Source organism: Apteryx rowi, unplaced genomic scaffold, assembly GCF_003343035.1.
Source record: "Apteryx rowi isolate R43461 unplaced genomic scaffold, aptRow1 scaffold_103, whole genome shotgun sequence".
NCBI lineage: Eukaryota > Metazoa > Chordata > Aves > Apterygiformes > Apterygidae > Apteryx > Apteryx rowi.
The window spans coordinates 1,012,890-1,027,769 of NW_020447231.1; the positions used below are offsets into that span (position 1 = coordinate 1,012,890).

The 14,880-nt window shown below is 39.8% G+C and overlaps 1 protein-coding gene across 1 annotated transcript in view; it reads left to right on the forward strand.

Moving 5' to 3' along the window:
- Positions 1 to 11,190: 11,190 nt before the first annotated feature.
- Positions 11,191 to 14,880, forward strand: part of RFX8 (RFX family member 8, lacking RFX DNA binding domain) — a 32,039-nt gene continuing 28,349 nt past the window's right edge. Inside the window, 2 exon segments of the mRNA XM_026066343.1 lie at positions 11,191 to 11,201; positions 12,596 to 12,719. Of these exon segments, the coding sequence (XP_025922128.1) occupies positions 11,191 to 11,201; positions 12,596 to 12,719 (135 nt within the window).

The window sequence follows — 14,880 nt, forward strand, 5'->3', positions numbered from 1 at the left end:
ATGTAAAAGATGTACTAAAATTAAACATTTGAATTTTGAAAATATAGAATAGCTTGTGAATTCTAATTTGGGGATATGCTATTCAATAATCAGAAATTCAAATAGATGAGTACTTCCAGCTAATTTCCCAAGTTACTTACCATAGCAAAGAGCTTCAAAGATAAATTATCATTTCGTCTTGAAAGTTGTATAGCCAAGGCTTTCAATGAATTTTCCTCATATGTCAAAAATATTTCAGAATTACAAGAGAGTTTTATCATACTTGAATATACTGAAATTTTGAGGCATGGGTCCACAAGATATTGACCTCTGACCGTAAAACTGCAAAGACCTTAAAATGTTGTCCAGGTTTTCTTTTAAACACACCAGGTTTTGTAAACAGATGTTTCTTTTGTACAGCAGGTTAGGATTCCCCAGCTGCAATTTTAAAGTTTTTTAAGGTTGACAGTACGAGGATGATGAAGAGACATTAATCTTGCATAGTATGTTAAAGTTTGTTACAATACAGTTTTAAAATCAGAATCACATAATTTTATATGGTCTGAAGTTTATAACATTTCTTCATTCACTGAAAGGTAAATTACAGCAAGTAACTGAGGAGAAATTATTTGGGCATTAGCGTAGTTCTCTAAAAACTCATTTTGGCAATATAAAAAGAAATGAATCTGTGGTATACATTTGCTCTCAAATACTTATCTCCACATTTTTATTTCAGCAAACATGATTTAGTTATTTTCTCAAAAAAAAAAAGGCTGCTTATTCTGGAAACAATAAGCATTACTGAAGGTTTGAAACATGCTGAAAGTCTGGACATGGATCACTTTCATGAGGAATACTGCAGACTGAGAGTTTCTGAAGAGTTGGTGCACATTCCTAGGGAGTCTTTTATTAAGAACAGTCTGAAGTCTCATCTTCAAACCCTGGCTATCTCACTCTTTTACAGCTTCTGGAACTTATTAGATCTGGACTGAACTCAAAGGCAGCAGTAGAAAGTATATTTTCTTTTATAAACAAATTTTGACAGATTGCAGAAACCTGTTAAATGCTGTTTCTGTCAAGACTCAGCTTCAAATAAAAATGAATTTCATCTTCTACAGGAGAATTGCTTTATAGACTGACTAAAAAAACTCCAAGGATGTATTGAAAATAATAAAACATATAATAAAGCACTGTTTGAATTGTCTGAGGGCAAGAAGACTGCATTTGAGAGAAAAATATATGATGCGCATTTTCTAAAATGCCTCTTAAAATAAAGTTTTGTCTATTATTTTTCCTGTGGTTGTATTTTCTGTGCTGGAAGGATGGTTGCACCACTGCTGACTGGAGTTGCAAGAACTGCCTGAGCAGGGTGACTGTTAACGTTGCCTGCTCCCACACTTTAGATTTGAATGTTCAGCAGTAGCGTTCTTCAAAAGCAAAGGGCAAAACCAATCTACATACCCTGAAGTGCAAAAACTTTGTGCTCTGCAAGTGAACTTCTACTAAGTAACCAAGCAACCATATCCTGCATCTCTAACTCGCATGATCTTACCAGAGCATCTTCTTTGGCAAATTTTACCTTGAATCATTTGTAGATCTTCAGTTTAAGTTTCAAATACGCTTATAAGAAAACTGTGAATGAACTACTTCAGTGAATAATTGTAGGTCTGCTGATCACTTAATTTATGAATTTTGTAACCAAATTTTCAACTGGGAATGTATCTTCTGCAATAAATCAGGTAACTTTAATTTACACCATGTATATCTTTTGACCTACATTGATACAGTTTTTTAAACTAACAAGTAAAATGTGAATGTTAATTATCTGACTATATCATCGCCAAGTTTTGCTTTGCTTTATCCATAAGGACCATAACATTTGATTTGAATAAGTAACCAAAACAAAGTCAAAAGAACATTTTGAATAACATATACAACTCATGACTGCCTTTTGGTGACTGAATACTTGCATTAAATGTTTGCTTCCCATGAGTAAGTCACATGGGAATTCTCACAGGCAAATATTATGTTAGCAAAGTGCAAATCATTACATATTCATAGAAAATAAATATGAAAGGATTACAACCACAGTTAAATAAAAAATCCCTTTTGTATGCAAATAAATATTTATGGTATGTGTTCACTTGACTCTAGTCCTTGCTCCTACAAAACTCCAATAGTACTAACCTGAGGGCCAATCACGTTACAAATAGCACACAGTTGAAATAAGAAGTTTGCAGTGGCTGAAATGTTTTATGTAAGCCATCTGAGGAATGCTGAGCAATAAGGAATGTATTTGTAAGTGTCAGGAATGGCTAGAGTATAACTCAAGAGCAAGATCACAAATCAGGACCATAAATCAAGGATGTCGACCTGTCTAGAGACAGACTGTCTGCTCATGCTCCAAAACTCCCCAGAATTCCTTCAAGTCAATGGAGAACTGTAGGAAAAGCTACAGGGTCAGAGTATAAGCATGCAAGCTGGTCAAAGGGGGATTTCATACTGAATGTTTCAAAATGGTTGATTTTGTAATTATTCCAATGGAAACATATAGTGTAAATCAGTGTAGAAGTCATCTTCTCATCCTAATTCCTATCAGTCTAATCTGATTCGCTAAATTTGGAAAAAGGAATATACTCTCATTCTGTCAGAGCAATTGTTCCCCACCTGTATTTATCCTGGCATTTGCTGCTTCTCTCTCAGCTCTAAAACAATGTGTGTGCCCCAAATTATATAAATATATATGTATTCTAGCTATATCAGCTGGTCTAAAAAAAGATACTATTTCTCCTTATAAAGTTTGTCTTGATTATATGTTTATACTGTTCTAGCTACAGCAATGCTACCACTAGAAATATAAATGAGTATTCTGTTTATCTGAACAAAAGCCAGCCATAGGCAACTCACAAGCACTTAGGCCAATTAAGAAACAGCTCTTGCAGTAGTCACAGAATCACAGAATAATTTAGGTTGGAAGAGACCTCTGGAGGTTGTCTAGTCCAGCCTACAGTTCAAAGCAGGGCTCTGGTAGATCTGAACAGCTCAGATGGACCCTGGGATTTTCACGTTTCATTATACCTGCAATGGTTAAGTTGTAATGCTTTTAAATCTGTTACGATATTTTGTCTATCTATCTCTACAATTTCTTGTGTGTCTTAGATATCAGCATTAGATGAAGATACTGTTTATGTAAATATAAGCAAGGCATAAAACATGCTATCTCCTGTTAAATTTTGTAGTCTTAAGGATGAAATGAGATCTCTGAAAGGAAAACAGGAATATAAGGCTTACAAATATGTAATTTGGAGAGCAGTTATACAACTATGAAAAGTTTTAGCTTTCATCGTATAATTTCTGACAGTAAATGCACAAAAATATTTCTTTGATGTGCCACTTTGGCCTGAAAAACTCAAATGATGGGATCATTTATGTAATGCATGCTTTACATTCAAAGAACAGTTGAAACAGGATTTTATTTTTCTAATAAAAGTCATTCTCAGAAAAGATTAACTGTTAACTGCACTGTCATATAATTATGTCACGCTCTTATGACTGTATATTGAAGCTCTTCAGCAAATACTTTTTAAGAAAATTATTGCTGAATTTAGCTATTTAAATGAAATATTTTTACCTGACCTTTTTTAATTTATTTTTTCCAGTGCTGTAGAAAACAAATACAAAATAAATAACAAAAATATTCATTCTACGTGATTTTTTTTTAAGTTAGAAAAAAGAATAATGGATACTAAAGCTTTTTGGTATGCAGTACTTTCATATTATAGAAGTATGTTTTTCAAAGAAGAAATTTAACGCATAAGCAATAACTACTATTTACTGAAAGCTTCAGATGCTTCAAACCAGAAATCCACACTGTTAAGTATTTCTGCTGTCGTTTCCACAAGTTGCATAACATCCTTGCTATGGCTTTTTAGGCAGCTTCTAATTCAAGGAATATATTCAACTTTGAACACATCTCTTTTGACAGTGAAGATCTGTATTTATTCTGGTGTGGGAGGGAGCTGTTTTCTATCTTTTCAAAACTTTCATAGATGGACTTTACCTTGAACATTTTCAAAGCTGCCCTTGATCCCATTCCTTCCTTCAGAACTAATTGATTCACTCCGTAAACATTCCTGATGTACAAATACAGTCAAAGATTATTTGCAGGTGGTCTCCTAATCAGGCACAGAAACTAATGTCAGAGCTGCTGTTTTATTCACCAGCCTCTGAGATAAGTTGAACTTTACTGAATGACTCACCACTGCTTTTTATATAAAGAAGAAACACTTTGTTTCTGTTCAAAATAAGGTAACATGCAAAAATACATCCTAATTATTTCACAGTTTATAGCACAGCTATTAATAAGAGATTAATCTATTAAACAGAAAGTTAACTCCAGTATGCATCCACAAACACAAAGCACACACACACACAAAAAGAATGAGGGCAGTGCAGGAAAATATTATTTAGACTTGCAGGAGCAAATGCTGTATCTTCTGCCAAGCAGAAATGAACCAGTTGCTTTCTGCTGCAAGCATTACCTCAGCCACTTCTGGACAGATAGGCAGTTAGCTTTTATCCATATCTCAATCTTCATGAGTCACTGGGTAAATTGTTTGGCTGCCCTGAGAGGATCTGAAGAGACAATATAAAAGCAAGTGTCATCAGCACATGGTGAAAACTGCGGTCCACAGCTCCACATTAGCTCTCCTGGAGGAACTGTGTGCACAGGGAACACGCAGGGCGACCAGCAGAGCCCCACGGAAGGCATTCGCACCACAGTCTCTCAGGAAAAGAGGAACAGAGCTGCTCAAATAGACCTTGCAACCATCCATGGCAGGACCAAAAGCAGCTAGAATCACTGATAACAAAGAATATGAAGAGATCTGCAAATATTATCATGGTGCCCTCATTCTTCATCCTAAAGGAGGTCATTAGTCAACACTGCAGGACTGCTTCTGGACAACATCTAGGATTAAAATTGTACCAACTTAGCCAAAGACCTAAGTATTTCATTTACTACAGGTGGAAGTGTTTTCCCCCCAGTCTCCCCACCAGACACTCTAGAAAGAGGTGATTTGAGATGGTGTAATGACTGGAGGGACTGTCAGTGATTGTCACCCATCTCAGTCAGTAGACCCTAAGCCTTTCTAATGGCTTCATATCTTTTGAGAAATCTTAATCTTACAATGATCGCATTGTTTGAATCAGTTCATTCTAGTCTCGACAAACCCTGATTTACATACTATTTTGTGTTCCCAGCTCTGTCATTAATGTTTAATGCCTTAATTCAGCCATCAATCCCCACTCAGCAAAATGATTAAGCTAAGTAWTATTTAAAGTTAAGCATATTCTTAAATGCCTTGCTGAACTGAAATGGTCAAAAGCACATGCTGATATGCTTTGCTGAATTGTGTTTTCATGCACAAAAGCGTTCATTTGCCTTAGGCACTAGAAGAAAAGCCTTTCTTTTACTGATTTGCATTCATGATTGAGTGTGCAGCTTGTGAAGGCCACAGAGTTTTCTGTAATGTGAAAACATTATATTCAAGAGAAGGTGATTGCAGTCCTGTTTTGTTTTTGCTGCTGCTCCAAATATCATGACATAACCAGGTATCATTTTTTGTATTTTCTAAATTCTGTCAAGTTTATTTATTTTAACCTAAAGTTTGAAAAGTAGCAACTACTCTGAAGATCTCTGTTCACAGTAAACTGATCAGATCAAGGTGATATCTGATCATTGGCATTATTGGGATCTCAAAGGAAGGAAGTAAATCTTTACAGAGATGTCATTATGTCCCTGGTAGGTCATCTAGTAGAGATGCAAAAAAACCCAACAAAATGTAGTGATTGATTTCTCAAAGCAGAATATCTACTTTTTTCCACCAAGACTCTTGCTTCAACACTAAATTCTTTAACTTTTCTTATTGAAAATTTAATAGTATGCTGCTCCAGGGCCTTGCTTTGGTGTTTTTATTTGTTTTCTAACTGTTCAATCTGCTTCACCAATTTCTTTCAGCAGGAGAATGAATCAAATAAATACCTCAGAGGCCTTTTCAACTCTAGGGAAACATATAATTTATTATGTAGACTTAGTTCCACTGCTGCTGGTAATGGTGGAAGCAGTACTGGATTTACTTGCTTTCACGACCATGTTTTATACATACTTTAGTTTAATGGTGCTATAGTATATAGTGCTTAAACATCTTATAAAGTGTTTATTTTAAATATTTTAAGTATTTGAGAGATGTTAGAACTTTACCTTTCCTGTACAAGACAACTGTCTCCAGCAATAGTTCTTACATGTTCCATATACCTCTATGGTAAAGAATAACTCACAAGGTATCCATATTCCCTTTYCAATATGGGGGGAAGGGTAAACTGAAAAGGCAATTTTGTGCTAAAGAAACTCACTACAATTTTTCGGAAACTTCTGTAACCTCAGATAAAGCTTGATTCAAGTTTGTTCTCATAAGTGGTGAAAGTCAGAGGAGAGGAGCTGCTTTAGTGTTTCTTTTAATCAATTCAACCATACCTAATTTTAGGTCAAAATTGTATTCAGCTGAAGCGCATGTTCACTAAATACTCTTTCATTCCATGCAAGAAGAATGCCCATGACAGTAATAAACAGCCTTGCAACTTTCAAYTTACGCAAGAAGAAAGATTTACTATAGCTTGACCTACTGTACATCCATCAAGTCCTATCTGGATTAAACTGAAGAAGCAGATTTCAGGTTTTCAATCAAATTCTACTAAAAGCTTGGTATTTAAAATCAGTTTCCCCCTGAAATGTATTAGATTTACTTGAAAGGTTAAAGAGACATTTTCTGAAAAACTGATACCTCCCTAATCAAATAAGAGTAGACTGTTAAGATATGAACAGGACACACCCATGTACCTCATTATTGTCATCTGGAAATCAGGCGGGGAAATTCTGTGTGACCTACTTCTGCACATCCTAAGCCATGGACAAAAATTGGACAGTTTCTTTGTGTGGCATTCACTTCCTCTTGTCAATACTTTTCTGAGTAGTAGGTGTTGTCAAGGGACCTATTAATCTGTGTGATTGCCCTTGTTTTCAGTCTGTCACCACAAAAATTGTCTGCTTATCATTTTTTAGTTCTAGATAAGTTGTAATTTTTTTTTTTTCTGCTAAAGCCTCTTTGAGCATTTCCTTAAGGAGCTTCACCAACGTTGTGGACTTTCAGATAGGCCCAGAGTATCAGCTGTTGGCAGTGAACCTTAAAAACTAGAACCAGGCCCAAAGGCACATGCAAAAAGGTAAGCAAGTCAGTTGTTGGAAACTGGAGATAAGGCTTCATCTTTCTCAGGTACATGAACCTTGAAGGCACTGCTATGATTGCAATGTGTGTGGACATACCTGAATCAGCAGTAAGTGAGCCAGGCACAGATGCTGCTGCAATCTCACAGGGGCAGCACAGTGCTGAGCATTTACTGGAAAACACAGTTTGGAAGCTCTATAAATACTTACACGGTAAATCTACACAAGGCTTACAGTTGCTGCAGTATGACTGCTGCTGGTTCTTAAGATAGCTGGTTTAAAATAACTTGAGCAAGTTTTCACTATACAGTATTTACAAGAGTATTCATGGTGTAAGCTGAATGTCCTGCAGAGAAGGCCAGCAGACTGGAAAGATACAGTATCAGAGAACAGCCAAGAACAGTTACTAAGGGAAGCTTCCATTGCTGGTTGCAGAAATCTTATAAAAAGTTCTGCTAAGAAGTTTCTGTGTTACTTTTGCTTCTTCCTTTGCCTAATGAAATGTCCCTTAAAAATGCAAATGGAGTTTGGCTCAAGTGCATGGAGGTCTTTTTGTCTTGTCTATCAACTGCCTGGATTGATATCAAGCTCTGAAATGCTGGCTCGTGCAGCTTTAACGTCATGCATGTCACATAATTAAATTTCATGTAAGATTCATAAACCATTTGATTTGAAGACGATAGGTTATTAAGCACATTTATTAATGACGGATTGTACTGGTTACTGAGTGTGGATACTGACTCACATTTTGGGCAGCCAGTTTTCAAGGCTTTGGTTTGGGGCCCTTTGAGTGAACAGGCTCTTCCCATGGGGTTCTCAACACTGTATGAGGCTTTGCAGATTAAAACCAACATATATTATGCATGACATCTGTGTGCGCTGCTCCTTGAATGCGAGCGACATGGAGAGGCTAGAAAACCAACAACCCTCTACAATAAATTTGCCTTTTCTCCCCCCYCCCCGCATTTAATATTGCTGTCTACCAACATGTTGGCTTTGGCTGTCTTGTCATAAGAAATAAAGCAAATCTGTCTGTGTCATACCTAGGCTTTCAGCAACTAATTAACATTAAGAAGCCATGGGAGTTTCTGAGAAGYGCAACTCTGATGTGATACAATCCCATCCACTAGGAAGCTTTTAGACGCTCTGGCCATACATAATTTATTTTTGTCAGTCACACGGTTGTAAAACTCCTTTGCATAATGGATAGTTGCAATGGAAAACTGCTTACAGGGTTTCAGTGGAGCAGACAGCCTTTTCATCTCTCCGTGTCAAAGAGAAATTAAACAATTATGGGAGTTCACAGCACTCTTGTATAAAACTCTGAAAATGTTTTAAATGTGTACAAAACCAATTAAGCATCACTCACGCTATTCAAAGTGAATAGCCGCGTGATTGTGCATTTATGCCTCTTCCCAGCACCTCTGCACCCGCTTATTTACATACAATTCATTTTCTTGTAATTCCTACAAAACTCATGCTCGGGCACAGGTGACTCGGTGCCGAGAAAGGCTGCGGTGCGGGTCACACCGAGTAATCCCCGCCGCGTTGCTCCGCGTCCCCGCCTCGCGCCACGCAGGGGCAACGCCGCCGAGACCTGCCCGCGCCGCTGCAACGGAGACGTGCAAGGCCACGGAAGAGCGCTGGCGGGGGCCGCTGTTACGGGCTCAGACACCCCCCCTTCGCCTCCGCACGCGGCCGCGCCACAGGCTGCGCCAGAAATGTGGTTTTGGGGGGGAGGCGGCGCCTCCCGCCGAGGGCAGGCGCGGGGCGCGGGCGCGGCGCCCCCTCCGCGGGGAAGGCGTGGGGGGGCCGAGCCCCCCGCCGCGGAGCCGCCGGCCCCGCGCTCTGGAACCGGCTTCTAAAGTAAACAGGGCGCCCGCCCGCCCGGCCTGACCCGACCCGACACGGCCCGACMCGGCGCGGCGCGGCCCCCCCCCGCCGCCCGGCATGGCCGAGGCCAGCCCCAGAGCCGCCTCGTACCAGTCCATCACCCGCTGGTGCGTGCCCCTTCCCCCTCCCCCGCCGCTGCAGGGAGACACGGGGAGTGCTGGCGGGGGCATCCCTGCCTTGCCCCCTGCCTGGGCCGTGGGGCGGCCATCCCGGGGGCGGGGGGCTGCCGGCGGTGCGCGGGGCCGGCGAGGGGCGTCGAAGCTGGGCAGCGGGTCTGCGCTCGTCCCCTCCGCCTGCCACCACGGGACTCGCTACGGGGAAGGCAGGAATTTGGCTTTAACGCTTAACGGCGGTTTCGTAAGGCAAAAGTCTCCTTTGCTGTAGAGGCTCTGGCATCGCGGTGGTGTAGAAATGATGCCACGCAAGCAGGGAAATTTCCCTGAAAGCCCATCTCCTCGCATAGTTTGCATTGACGTGGAGGTGGTCTGATGTGTATGGGGGGGAAAGGGGTTTTATCCAAGCCCATCCGCTCATTCAAATCTGGCCGCTAAGCTGCCATTCGTTTTAGACGAGGTAGCGGTGCGGTATATGGATGGCTTGGCGCCCTCCCTTGGGCCTTGGCTGCCGCGCTTTTAAAGCACCGCAGGGGCAGCTGCGAGACCAGCTGCCGTGCAGAGTCCTTGTGAGCCGCGGGCACCCTCTGAGCTTAGGTGTCCTGGAGCCTCGCGCAATGGTTGGGCTCCTCGGCGAGACGCTCCCCTGTGACAGCGTGAGGTTGATACCGTTACTTTTCTTGTGCTTTGAGAAGTGTGTCCTCTGTTGTGTGACAGCGAAAAGAGAAACCAGCGTTGCTTTTCTTCTTCCCCCAAGCGCAGCTGAGTCCGGGTGGTGGAGGGAACAGGCTCCAAAGTTTGTTTGAACAATAACAGCACTTACAAGGGAACTTTAACTTGACAACACCCGATCTTAAATCTTTATATTCTCCTTCTGGGTCACCTTTTCATGTTTTGAAAATTTTAAAATTTGTAGCCTCATCTTTGTGGTTGGTATATTGACAAGAGCAAAACAGGTTTTGGTCCAGAAACAGTTTAATAGCAGGTATGCAAACTGATACGATGGTCTAGCTACCAAAGCATCGGGTGTAACAGGTGGCAAACCCCAGAAAAGCTGGAGTACATTTGAGGTGGTTGCCTGGTGTTGATCACATGACAATCCCAGGGGAAAGCGTAAATAAATGGGGGTGGTCTCTCCACATGTGCTTTTTCCTTATCCTCCAGCTTCCACCCTCACCGTTCTCTTTCCTGTTGATTTTGATGTCTCGATTAAACGGTTTTGCTTTGACGCATGCCATAAACATTCAGGTTTTGAGAACCTTGGGGCTAATAAGCAAGAAGATAAGCACAGTGGTCTTTGTAGATTTTTTCTGATAGATAGTACTTCTGTATTTCTGTGTCAGCACTAAGAATGATTGATTTTTTTATTTGAAAAAGGCTCACAGTTTAATGGGCAATAAATTCATGAAATAAAATTCCCAGATATTTTTCCACTAAACAGTTAAATGTTGAGGCAAAACTATTAGCAGTAACCAGTTAACTAAAGTATGAATTAATTTCTGCCACGCTTCTAGCAACTCTTGTGATGTTATACTAAGGTTGAATTTGGACTTAGGCTTAATCTCCTTTGGGACTGCTGAATTACCATCGGTTTTGAGATGGTTGCTCTGGGTGAAACAAGTATTTCTAGCTGCTGGGACGCAGGGCTCGGTCAGGACTCTTATTTGGAATAAAACTCATTTGTCTTTTAGCTGCATGATGGGAAATATCCCATCAGCACACAGGTCTTCTCCCTATCTCCTGCCTATCCTGAGTGCTGGTTTCTGCTCCTTTTTTGTAGCTGTGAAGCATTTCACGATAGGTGGTCAGGCTGGAGGTGGTGAGGACCTGGCGGGGAGCCCTGCAGGCTCAGCTGGGGAAGTGGAGCAGAAACGCGGCTAGTGGCTTTGGCAGCATGAGGCTGTTGGGTTGGTGGGGGGCAACATGGGCTCCAAGTAGGCAAACGCAAGGTATTTCAGGGCCTTTTTCTAGGGAGAATGAAAACTGGGGGAGGAGGTCAGACTGGAAAAGGGGATGGAGGCATGAATTAAAAGTGGAGCGGAAGCTGAAGCAAGACGTCAGTGGCCTGCACAGTGATAATGTTCTTGCTCACGGGTATCAAATGGACTCTGCTCTAGCAAGCCAGTTTGCTGAAGACCTTATCCATTATCTACTGCCACTAAAACTAATATGAAAAGGTAAACACTGGGTATTTTGAAATCAGGCTGTTAATAAAATGGAGAATGCTGATTTAAAACCTGAACTGCTTATCTCACCTGGTGTTTATGAAAAGTCTGCTTTCTCAACCAACTTGATTATCGGTAAAGACACAGGGAGTAACTAGCACTGTGTTGCACTAGCATTCATCTGATAAAATAATTAAATATGCATATATCAGTTGGTATAACGGAAGCAGAGTCACAGTAAGAAAACACTGTCATACAATCCGTGTGTCATGCTTTGAAAATTAATCTCCTCTCTGCCTCTCTGCACCAGCTTTGCTTCTGATTTGTACTGCAGGAAGCTATTATCTTCTGACATTGAAGCTGTTGGCATTATCTCATAATTAAAGGCCTTTTTCTGGTGAAGGTAATAGCTTAAGCTAATAGATAACTAAATTCACATCTTCCTCACCTTATTCAAACACAAAGTTGCATTTACTTGACTGTCACCATTCTGTCAAGCAGAAAGAGCAAGAGCTTTGGCCAAAGGATGAGTATTTGAGCATACTTAGAGCAGTTATAATGCTGGCAGTTCTATCACATAGTAACGGTAAATAAAATTCTGTTCACTTTTTATAGTCCTGCTAAAATCAGTGGGGTTGTACGAGATCAGAATTTGGTCCTTCATAATTTGTGCACTTTTCATCCCAAAGCATCTTACTGGGCAATGTTTTTAGATCAAAAAATGCTCATGTTATTATCTTTGGTGTAGCGGAGACCTGTATAGTTAGAAGATCAAAGTTAAGTACTGTTAGATGCTGATACTTTGCATATTGGTTTTAATGTTGTAATGATGTTATTAAGTTGTATTTTATTATTAAAAACTATGAGATCTGGTCTGTTTCTTAGCAGAGTATCACACAACCTCTCTTACACTTTGGAAACAAGGAAAGTAGAAGTTAAAAAGGTAAAAACAAACTTAGAAAACTTCTCTAAAATATATCTATGAAGATATCCTGTTTTTTCAAGGATATAGATTAACATAAAAGGAGTAGCTCTTATTTTGATTTTACACCTCTATAAAATGGTACAGAGTTCACTGTAAACCTGGTAAGCTATTAAAACGACAAGCTAACAATCCTGTCTTCTGATCTTCACATAAACTGGTTGATGTTTTTGTTTTAAAGGATAGCTGATAATTTCTGTGTATGTGAAGGATGCAGTGTACCCCGTTGTCTACTGTATGAAATGTATATAGAAAACTGCAGTCAAAATGTCAACGATCAAGTAAATCCAGCCACCTTTGGAAAGGTACAGACTAGACAGGCTATATAAGATAAGAAGCTGAACTACCTAAAGAGAAAATGGGACAAGTTTTTATCAAATATATACATTGCATAACAAATATATACAATGCATATGAAGAGAGATTAAATTACAAAAAAGGGTGATTATAGTGCATTATGCAGTAATTAATTCTGTATAGGACCCAGAAAAAAGATTGTGTTTGAAGGCTTCTGTCAGAACTTTCATTCCTCTTTAGTCTATTTGGGGAGTTGTGTCTTTATGACTTATTTTCTGTGGCAGGTGCACAGAGACTTTTGTTGATGTAGTAATGACAGCTGTGCTTGTGTCTTGTCTGATATATTTCTGGTAAGTGTCCTCATGTTGACACAGTTATACTAGGGGAAAAGTATTCTCTCTGATGGACTTTATTTTCTTCATGGAACTGGTGTATGTTACACTAGCAAAGATTTCTTTTGCCAATGTATTTTAGAAGTCTTTAGCAGTGTAAACAGTGTAAGGTTAATAAAGTAGTCCTGAGTAGTTGCTGCTTCTGTTCTTAAAAGACCTGTTTGCTTGTTACATAATTAGTAGCTTTCAAGTGGAAAAATCTTTTAGTTCTCAATTCTGTTTTATTGGTGAGGGTTTTGTGTTATTTTTTAAGTGTATATAGGGAGATTTTGCTCCAAACACATACCAAAAAAGTCTTTATAGATTCATCCAAGTGAAACAAATGCAGATGTAAAACCTAATCTCCGTTAAACAGTTATGTTCTTCTACTAAACAGAAGCTGATACAACCCACAGGGCGTTTACCATTTAAAAATCCCAAATGCAGCAAACATGCTCATAGATACCCAACTTTATTTAACAAATTAAAGAAAATAGAATGGCTTGTGGTTATTTGCTGCTCAAAACTTTTTGTTCAAAATTTCCTATTGTTACTGCTAATATTCTTCCATTAGTGTTCATGGTAGGAGCTAGTAGGCATTTTTTTTATCCCAAAGCCAAATTAATGTAAGTAAAAGTTGTATCTGAAATTAATTTTGTGTGTGTGGATAACCTCATTTTGTTTTAGGAATAATTTATTTCAATTCAGTTGAATGGGATTTTTTTACTGGCTAAGTTTATAACAAATCACTCTTACTTAAGATTTGACTGAGTGGTCCAGGATGATTTATTTGCCACAGCTTAATGATCATCACCTACCCATCAGCCTGTGGGTAGAATTTGTCTGGCTTAATGTAGATGTCTGCCATGAAGCTAGTCATCTTAAAATCTCCTGGTAGTCAGTGGAAAGAAATAGGCAGTTACATGTGATTCCTCTCACTGTAAATTAGTCATCTACATTAGATCAAATGAATTGTGTTTTGGAATTGCCTGGTTATCTCTATTGACTATAGAGTGTGCAGTGACTATCTTGGACATCTCTACCTTGTAGCCATGGAGGTAAAATTAATCCCATCCTGTCTGTGCACTTTCAGGTGCTCCAGCATGATAGAGTTACCACCTGTAAGCTAAGCCTTCTTGTGTTTTAAGTTAAGGCATTTTACTTTACAGTTGAGACAGGCATGCATGAAGCATGAGGCTGGTCACACGGAAAAGCTTAGCTGACGATCCATAACTCCTATTAGTTGATACCTGAAATTGTTTATTCATAGCCTTAACCTACTCCATACACTGCAGTGCAAGTTAACACATGACATGAACAAACTGGGGTGCAGCTGCCTAATGGCTTGAACTGGTCTGTGCTTCTGCAGCAGGGGATGGGACTGTGTGGCAAGAGGTTGAGGAGAGCAGGAATTGCAGCAGTGCTGATTTCAACTAAAGGTGCACTTGCAATCAGTTACCGCAGCTCGGCTAGTGCGCTGAACTATTCATAGTTGGTTAAGCTGTGGTAACCTGATTGCATTAGATATGTAATGACATTTGCAGTCAAGCCCTGTGTGAATCAAACTGTGGTGACTGAAGATGTTACTAATCCCAACTGCCCTATCCCTCTGCCCAAATATAACACCACTTCTGTAGAAAAGTCAATGGGAAGGAATATGTGCCTCATGACAGAGCAGCTCCAGTTCATCGGCTGGCCTTTAGGAAAGTGGGATTATGCTAAAACACCAGATTGAGAAACCTGAGGTGCATGCTCACAGAAATGTGCAAAGAACAGAACCACCCAAACACCGCTAAAA